Below are 9,160 nucleotides of genomic sequence, written 5' to 3'. Positions count from 1 at the left end.
CTTTACAACCAAATGAAATTTTTGTACTATTAATTTCATTTAAAATTGAACATTTGTACGATAATAAAACGTATTTTGTTACGTTTTGGCGGCTTACCGCACAATCATTACCGTTATGAGTATCGACGCAAGTGCGAGTCAAATTATTCAACTAGTTCAGTTCCGATAACTGACCATTTATCGATATTAGATGCCACACTTTAGTGTGCTTAGCCAATTCTTGTTTACTTGTCAAAATGCTGCAGTCTGTTTTGTATCTAATCTGTGTATTAGAAAATATTAGGCAATGCACTTGTAAAATAAACTGTAGTGCTAAAAAATGCGTGATATATTACTAATTTATTGATGCTTGCTGGATAACACAGTGTTGGCTAATAGAGGTAAGTAATTGCATATTCATATATGCAAATAGAAATAGCGAATGAAGAGTGTGAGTGTAAAGCTAACTGTAAATGTGTTTACACTGAAGTAAGCATTCGTTGCAGCTTACTCACATTGCATACATGCATAACAACAAACAGTAAACATACGCGTGTGTGTGCATTGAGTAACCACTTGGGGGAAAATGCTACAAAAACAAAACGATTGCGAACAGCTGATTTTTGTTTACCAGCAACAGAGGGTGCGAACGTTCTCAAGCCGCAGCAGCTGATGCGCGCACGAAAACTTGAAAGGTCACCTTGAGCTCAATAAAAAAAGAATTGAGGAATTTATTGTCTGGTAAAGTGTTATTCGGCCGCAGATCACAGTTATTGGTGGAAAAAATCATAAGAAAATAGTTGGTGACTCATATATTATTTATTTATTAAAATAATTAAAAATTAATTTCAATTTCATCAAGTGTTCGTACAAATTCAGCGAAGCACTAACCGAATTTTCTGCAAACAAATATTATCTAAGTGTTTATAATGAATGATGAATCATATGCTGAGCATTAGTAGCATAAATGGGCTTAGAATTTGTTTTGTTTTCTTAATTCAAATAGTTGATAACGAAAAGAGACGTTAGTTACTCAAAAAGACAATTTTAACGTTTCTGAAAAGTGCTCTCAAGTCTACATAGAAATATATGTATATACTATATACATACATATATAGATAAGTGCTTAAGTATGTATGTAGGTCAATGAACGCAGATAACTAGATCTATTTATAAAAAATTTACACAAATTGTTTATCAAGAATTTAGCTAAAAAGAAATGACAAAAATCAACATGCGAAATCGGGAATTAAAATAGATGAAGAAGGAAATAAAGTCGAACTTTTCTGAAAGGTTTTATTTTTATCAGCATGATATGTGAATTATAAAAAAAATTAAAAAGTGGCCTTCAGATAATCATTAACTATATAAATATATGAAAAAATAAACTTCTAGTTCTTATTTCCCAAAATCTTCTATTCTAGACATATTTTCTAAAAATATAAGTGCAGTATTAGCAATTGATTTTAATTGCTAAAACAAACTAAAAACTAATTACAATACTTAAAGTTTAAAGTTTCATGAGTGTTAAAAATAGTGTTTTTCTTCTTGACAACCCACTGTATTTCGCTGTGCTTTGACTCAGGTCTAATAAAATGATTTAATGCTTTTAAGAATTCGAATCGATAACGAGCATTAACAGTTATCATGTAAGCTTTGCGTGCTAAGAAATGCACCAAAGGCAATGGATGAAAAGCTCCTGCGCAATCTGCTAATCATTCCAAAGCTTGCGCCTGTCTCAATATGAGTGTATGTGTGCGAGTGTGTGTGTGCATAATTAGTATTCGCACTTGTTAATTATTTTTTCGTTTTTTACTTAGTATGTAATCTTTAGAATGGTTTATTTAAGATTGCAAGTGGCTTGGCCAACGCCAGCGTTCAGTAGCATTAAGTCAGCAGTCGACAGCGAAACTCGCAAAAGAAGAAGAAACAAACAACACAAAAAAAGGAATATAAAACTTAAGAAACGCTTCACAATTGCAGTTCGTGCTAACGTGATAACACAATGCTAGTCGAGGGCTTGAGATGGCTCTACATGAGCACCCGTCGCAATTTCTATGCACTGATCCAGATCCTAATGGGCTATCAGTTCTTTCGCTGGCTCGTCGAGTACTATGCACAAGTAACTACCACGCCGCACACTAATGCACCGATGCAAATGCATGCAGTGCAGGGTTTTGATAAGGTAACGGCGCCGGCGAATGCTGAAGATGAAGAAGAAGAAGAAGAGGCAGACATAGCAGCAGCAATAGTTGTGCCGGCGATTAAGATTAGTGCGAATAAGCTTAGTGCCACGAGAGTTATGGGGAATGCAGGCAGCAGTAGCATCAGCGGCTCCGGCGTCATACGCAGCGAATCTATACGAAAGCGCCACAGTGAGGTATTTACACAATCTCTGATTGTAATTATGTAGTAAATAATATTTACTAAATATGCACAAGCACACAAACACACACAGCCATACACAAACACAACTGTATACATATGTGTCTATTGTGTATGCCCGAGTGTTTGTGTCTCTGTGTGTGTGTGTGTGTGCCTGTGCATATTTAATAAATAGAATTTATGTAAGTGCTGCGGGCAAAAAGCATAGCCCAGACTTAATAAAGCAGCCGCCCAGCGACAGTTTCAGTCTGTGCCGTGTGCTCCTCGTGTTTCTAGTTACAAAAAAAAAGTCCAATATATATATATCAATATATATATTCTTTGAAAGTCGCTTCCACTGTGGTGTTGTAACTGATTGCCTGTGTGTGAGTGTCTAGGTAATTCTAATCTAATATATCGCCGTAATCAATCTATTTTCTATAAATAGCCAGAACAGGCGCCTGCCTCAAGTTCAATCAGAGCTGCAATTTGTAGTCCTATATGTATATAGTTTATGGGAGTAAATTTCTTAGAATGTCCTTAAAGTATTTGTGGTATTTAAAACTAACTATCTAGTATTTTTATATATTTCTATCTTCATTAAATATCCATTATTCAATTGTATTTAATGAAGCTTGTATTTCAACTCGATCATCATGTTTTATTGGGGTGACATTGAAAACGAATTGAATTGAATCGAGTCGAATCAAATTGATTGCCCAATGCACAGTTCTCTATAGTGAGTGGGGCATATCTCTGTGATCATCTATGTACAAACACGAACACGAATACTCACACATCCATACACAACCATCCACACACACACATTTACATACATACCCATTTATTATATTGGAACAACCTTTAAAACTCTTTTCAGGTTTTAATCATGACTAAGGACACGGACTCGCACAGCATACCCATTACGGAGGGCACAAATGCTGAGCATGTGCTTTACCGCTTGAAACGCGGCTCCAAGCTGCGCGTCCATCCGGATGTCGCTCTGCTGGGTCGCAAGATCCTGCTCCACACCAACTTTCCGGCCGAGGGCAAGAAGTTCGTGCGCACGGAATATCGTGTGCTCGGCTGGCAGCTGAAGGATGGCCAGCAAATCACCAGTGACGCGCATCCGGATGTGCATGTCGTGGACACAGACATCTTTAGTGAGCTAACCCTGAACATGTCGGGCACATTCCGATTCTACTTCAGCTTTGCGGATGTGTGAGTACTCTATATATAGGGAATACCATATAAATTTTGGCTAATTTCTCTCGTTGCTCACAGGGAACGCAAGGCGGACTCTCCGCCGGATGGCGCTTTGTATGTACAGGTGGAGCCCACGCTGCATGTGGGTCCCGTGGGTGCCCAGAAGATAATACCCCTCAATTCGGTGCGCTGTCAGACGGTGATGGCCAAGCTGTTGGGCCCGCTGAACACGTGGGAGGCCAAGCTGCGCGTGGCCAAGGAGTCTGGCTACAATGTCATTCATTTTACGCCCATTCAGGAGCTGGGCGGCTCGCGCTCCGGCTACTCGCTGCGCGATCAGCTCAGCGTCAATTCCCAATTTGCGGCGAAGAAGGGTGAAAAGGTCACGTTTGAGGATGTGGAGAAAATCATCAAGAAGTGCCGCCAGGAGTGGGGCGTAAGTGCTTGAGTTAATCCAGTTTCTCGCTTCCAATTATAATGCCTCTATCTAATCCTTAGGTGGCTTCGATTTGTGACATCGTCTTGAATCACACCGCCAATGAGTCAGAGTGGCTGATCAAGCATCCGGATGCGACATACTCGTGCGCAACATGTCCCTATCTGCGTCCAGCTTTCCTGCTGGATGCCATGTTGGCGCAGTGTGGCGCGGACATTGCCGCGGGCAGCTTGGAGCATGTGGGCGTGCCGGCTATCATCGATCAGGAGTGCCATTTGGAAGCTTTAAAGTACCAATTGCATAATGTCTACCTGCCCAAGGTCAATATACACGAACTGTATCAGTGCGATGTGATGAAATATGTGACCGAGTTCATGGCCCAGGTGCGCACTCGAGAGCCACCAAAGAACGTGGCGAATAAGTCGCGATTCCAGGAGATTCAACTGATACAGGACCCGGCATATCGACGCTTGGGTAGCACAATCAATATTGAGCTGGCATTGGAGATCTTTAATGCTTTTCATGGCGACTGTTTCGATGAGGAGTCGCGATTCCGCAAATGCGCCGAGACGCTGCGCCACCATCTCGACGAGCTGAACGAGCGCGTTCGAGCCGAGATCCAAGGCTACCTCACATATGCCATCGACAACTGCCTGGCGGGCGTGCGCTATGAGCGCGTCCAGCACGACGGACCGCGTGTGCGTGAGATCTCGATTAAGCATTCAGTCTTCATGACCTACTTCACGCACACCAACACGGAGGGCAAGACGCTGACGGAGGTGGAGGCGGACATGTACGGCAAGGCGGGCGAGTTCTTCATGGCCCACAATGGCTGGGTCATGGGCTCTTCGGATCCGCTGCTGGACTTTGCCGAGGAGCAGCCAGGTCGTGGAAACGTGTATCTCAAACGTGAGCTCATCTCCTGGGGCGACAGCGTGAAGCTGCGCTTCGGCAAGCGACCCGAGGACAGTCCCTACCTCTGGAAGCACATGACGGACTACGTGGAGACAACAGCGCGCATTTTCGACGGTGTCCGCCTGGACAACTGTCACTCGACGCCTCTGCATGTGGCCGAGTATCTGCTGGATGCAGCCCGCAAAATCAATCCGGAGCTGTATGTCGTCGCCGAGCTATTCACCAACTCCGATGCCACCGACAATGTGTTCGTCAATCGGCTGGGCATTACCTCGCTGATACGCGAAGCTTTGTCGGCCTGGGACTCGCACGAGCAGGGTCGCTTGGTCTATCGCTATGGCGGCGCGCCTGTGGGCGGCTTCTATGCGAATCCCAATCGTGATGTGGCGCCCAGTGTGGCGCATGCTCTGTTCATGGACCTAACACACGACAATCCTTCGCCCGTTGAGAAGCGAAGCGTGTACGATTTGCTGCCCTCCTCGGCGCTGGTGGCGATGGCTTGCTGTGCCACAGGCAGCAACCGCGGCTACGACGAGCTGGTGCCGCATCACGTGAGTTCCAATATGATTGCCACTTAATGAAATGCAATGCCTAAAGCTTGTCAATTGCTTCCCAGATTCATGTGGTCGATGAGGAGCGTCCCTATCAGGAGTGGGGCAAAGCCGTTGACTTCAAGACGGGTATTATTGCTGCCAAGCGCGCTCTGAATCTACTGCACGGCCAGCTGGCAGAGGAGGGCTTCAGCCAGGTGTATGTGGATCAAATGGATCCCAATGTGGTCGCCGTGACGCGTCATTCGCCCATCACACATCAGACGGTCATCCTGGTGGCTCACACAGCCTTCAGCTATCCCCATCCCAATGCTGGACCTACTAATGTACGGCCGCTGCGCTTTGAAGGTGTCCTGGATGAGATCATACTCGAAGCCAACTTGACATTGAAGAGCGACAAGCCGTTCGATCGTCCAGCGCCCTTCAAAAAGGCAGACAACGTGCTCAACGGCTTCACCCAGTTTGAGCTGTCGCTGCAGGAGCACATACCGCTCAGCAAGTCGCAGGTGTTCGAGACGAACCAGTACACCGATGGCTCCAATACGCAGCTCAACTTTGCCAATCTGCGTCCGGGCACTGTGGTGGCCATTCGCGTCTCCATGCGTCCCGATGCGCGCCTCAGCTTCGATCGCCTGCAGCAGGTCACAAATGCGCTGCGCCTCGTGTCGGGTGAGCCGTGCGAGCAGCTCAAGGCGATTGTCTCCAAATTGGACTTGACTGCATTGAGTCGCGCGCTGTTCAGCTGCGACCAGGAGGAACGCGACATGGGCCTGGGCTGCAGCGCTTACGACATACCCAACTTTGGACCCATTGTCTATTGCGGTCTGCAGGGCTTTGTCTCCCTGCTGACGGAGATTTCGCCACGCGACGACCTCGGCCATCCGCTGTGCAACAATTTGCGTGACGGCAACTGGATGATGGGTGAGCTAGAATTCGGGAGTTCAGATTGGTTAACTTAAGTAATATTTATTACTGTTTTTATATGCAGATTACATTGCTGATCGCCTGAACAACTTTAATGATCTAAAGCCTTTGTCCACCTGGTTTAAGGCAACCTTTGAGCCATTGAAGAATGTGCCACGCTACCTCATACCTTGCTACTTTGATGCTATTGTGAGCGGTGTCTACAATATTCTGGTCAATCAGGTGAATCAATTGATGCCCAGGTGAGTGCGGAATAGGAATAAAATATAAATATGTATATATTCATATCCAATTCGATTGCAGTTTTATTCGCGATGGTCACAACTTTACTCAATCCTTGGCCGTGTCCACGCTGCAGTTCCTCGCTGTCTGCAATTCGGCTAATCTGCCAGGCTTTAGCCTTGCTTTGGCGCCGCCAAAGCCGCCCAAGCAGTGCGTTACACTGTCCGCGGGTCTACCTCACTTCTCCACAGGTGAGCGCAAATGATTTCCCTGTTATTTACTTTACTTAAGTACTCCAATTTTCCTTGTAGGTTATATGCGCTGCTGGGGTCGGGACACGTTCATCGCCCTGCGTGGCACAATGCTGCTCACCGGTCGCTTCACAGAGGCGCGTTTTATCATCATTGGCTTTGCGTCGGCCATGCGCCATGGCTTGATCCCGAATCTGTTGGATAATGGCGTGAAGCCGCGCTTCAACTGCCGCGACGCCGTCTGGTGGTGGCTCTACAGCATTGCCCAGTACGTGGAGGAGGCACCGCAGGGCGCTAATATACTCAAGGACCAGGTGTCACGTATTTTCCCGTACGACGATTCTGAGCCGCATCCGCCAGGCGCCTTCGATCAACTGCTGCAGGACGTCATGCAGGAGGCGCTGCAGGTACACTTCCAGGGCCTGCAGTACCGTGAGCGCAATGCCGGCCATGAAATAGACGCTCATATGACGGATCAGGGCTTCAACAATCACATCGGCGTGCATCCAGAGACGGGCTTTGTGTTTGGCGGCAACAGCGCCAATTGCGGCACCTGGATGGACAAGATGGGCTCGTCCGAGAAGGCGGGCAATCGTGGACGACCCAGCACGCCTCGCGATGGCTCGGCCGTGGAGCTGATTGGGCTGCAGTACGCCTCACTGCGTTTCATGCAGAGCCTGAGCGAGCGGAAGATTATTCCGCACAGCGGCGTGGAGCGCAAGGGGCCGTCGGGTGAGGTGACCAAGTGGAGCTACAAGGAGTGGGCCGATCGCATACAGAAGAACTTCGATGCGTATTTCTATGTCAAGGAGACGGACACCACATCGGTGGCCAACAAGAAGTGCATCTACAAGGATAGCTACGGCGCCACACAGGACTGGACCGACTTCCAGCTGCGCTGCAATTTCCCCATCACGCTGACAGTGGCGCCAGAGCTGTGTAATCCGAAGAACGCCTGGAAGGCCCTGGAGCAGGCGCGAAAGCATCTGCTGGGCCCCTTGGGCATGAAGACCCTGGATCCAGATGACTGGAACTACAGAGCCAATTATGACAACTCGAACGACTCCACAGACTGCACGGTGGCGCATGGCGCCAACTATCATCAGGGACCCGAGTGGGTGTGGCCCATCGGTTTCTATCTGCGCGCCCGGCTCATCTTTGCGAAGAAGTGCGGCTACCTGGACGAGACCATTGCCGAGACGTGGGCCATATTGCGGGCGCATTTGCGCGAGATTCAGACATCGCACTGGCGCGGCCTGCCCGAGCTGACCAACGACAATGGCAGCTACTGCCGCGACTCCTGCCGCACGCAGGCCTGGAGCGTGGGCACCGTGCTGGAGGTGCTGCACGATCTGCACAGCCTCGGCGCCGATTGCTAGGCAAATGATCTTAATGCGAACTCAACGAATCTCTCGTTAGCTGAGAAACTATTATTCTAATTGATACACAAAGAAAAAAAAGAAAAAGGAAAGAAAAAAGTAATCCAATTACACACTTAAATGGTAGCTGCTACAAAGGATGGAGTTACGAGTTGTTCAATTTGTTATCCAAGTTGTGGATCATCCATACTCTCTATTAAAGTTATTTTATCTATGCGATCAGTTGCCTTTTGTTTCGATGTGCGAGTCTACGAGAAGTAGCTGTCCCTGGCTATGCGCATCATGGAAGTCTTTGGCTGGCAAATGGGCCCACAATTCTTGAATGCAAAGTCGATATACTCTGAGTCCAGCTGCTGGCTGCTGGGCTTGGGCTCCACATTGAAGCCATCTAAGGTTGCGGGCGGATCTCGATCCTCAATGGACATTCGCCGATTATCCGTTGCTTTTGCGATCTTAAATTTTTGTTTGAATTTCCACGCTTTTATCTAGCAATCAATAGGAATCGAATTAATTATGCTCCAAAGCAATTTATGTTACACTTACGATGCGGCATTTATATAAAACTTGTGCGGCGGCGGCACAGGTCAGCTCGTAGGCGCTATATAAAACTATCTTTTGAACAACATCCAAAACTATCGACATGCTGCTACCTCTATTTCCAATAGAAACTGTTCAATTTTGATCAGAAATTTGGGTTGGTGCTTAACATTTGGAATAAACAATCACTAATTATTAAACAAGTTTGCGCACAGCACATTGTATGGCAAATTCATTTAAAAATTATACTTGATCAGGTATGTAGATTTAGTATTGATTTAGCCCAAATGTTAAACTAATTCAGCGCATATTTCCAAAAGTCTAACAAATAGCCAAGAAAATTCCAATTAATGTGTTGAAACAAATTCGAATGAATGGAAAATCAAAGCCTGCCTA

The 9,160-nt window shown here is 46.5% G+C and overlaps 2 protein-coding genes across 9 annotated transcripts; one reads left to right on the top strand and one right to left on the bottom strand.

Moving 5' to 3' along the window:
* Positions 1-207: 207 nt before the first annotated feature.
* Positions 208-8,446, top strand: LOC108616386 (glycogen debranching enzyme). 8 transcript variants are annotated; one of them, XM_089469632.1, is made up of 8 exons: positions 208-380; positions 3,224-3,564; positions 3,628-3,985; positions 4,048-5,451; positions 5,517-6,372; positions 6,440-6,617; positions 6,679-6,848; positions 6,909-8,446. In XM_089469632.1, the coding sequence occupies exons 2-8, from the start codon at positions 3,233-3,235 to the stop codon at positions 8,225-8,227; spliced, it is 4,617 nt and encodes a 1,538-aa protein (XP_089325758.1). In that variant the 5' UTR covers positions 208-380; positions 3,224-3,232; the 3' UTR covers positions 8,228-8,446. The 8 variants fall into 8 exon arrangements, with proteins under 8 accessions (XP_089325758.1, XP_017867035.1, XP_017867033.1 ...); XM_018011546.2 differs by lacking the exon at positions 208-380 and adding an exon at positions 577-720; XM_018011544.2 differs by lacking the exon at positions 208-380 and adding an exon at positions 623-778.
* LOC108616392 (uncharacterized) lies at positions 8,004-9,147 on the bottom strand. The gene is made up of 2 exons (XM_018011555.2): positions 8,771-9,147; positions 8,004-8,712 (listed from the first exon to the last, which is right to left on the bottom strand). The coding sequence occupies exons 1-2, from the start codon at positions 8,867-8,869 to the stop codon at positions 8,476-8,478; spliced, it is 336 nt and encodes a 111-aa protein (XP_017867044.1). The 5' UTR covers positions 8,870-9,147; the 3' UTR covers positions 8,004-8,475.
* Positions 9,148-9,160: the final 13 nt, after the last annotated feature.

This window comes from Drosophila arizonae, chromosome 5 (genome assembly GCF_054131065.1).
Source record: "Drosophila arizonae isolate 15081-1271.41 chromosome 5, UAZ_ARI_1.0, whole genome shotgun sequence".
Taxonomy (NCBI): Eukaryota; Metazoa; Arthropoda; class Insecta; order Diptera; family Drosophilidae; genus Drosophila; species Drosophila arizonae.
Note: the sequence above shows the minus strand (reverse complement) of the source record. Positions and strands in the feature narration are given on the sequence as shown.

Coding starts and splice junctions, on each gene's coding strand:
- LOC108616386 (XM_018011543.2), top strand. CDS start 1,985: ATGCTAGTCGAGGGCTTGAGATGGCTCTACATGAGCACCCGTCGCAAT. Junction 6,373..6,439: donor TGACGGCAACTGGATGATGG/GTGAGCTAGAAT, acceptor TTTTATATGCAG/ATTACATTGCTGATCGCCTG. Junction 6,618..6,678: donor GTGAATCAATTGATGCCCAG/GTGAGTGCGGAA, acceptor ATTCGATTGCAG/TTTTATTCGCGATGGTCACA.
- LOC108616392 (XM_018011555.2), bottom strand. CDS start 8,869: ATGTCGATAGTTTTGGATGTTGTTCAAAAGATAGTTTTATATAGCGCC. Junction 8,713..8,770: donor TTTTATATAAATGCCGCATC/GTAAGTGTAACA, acceptor ATTGATTGCTAG/ATAAAAGCGTGGAAATTCAA.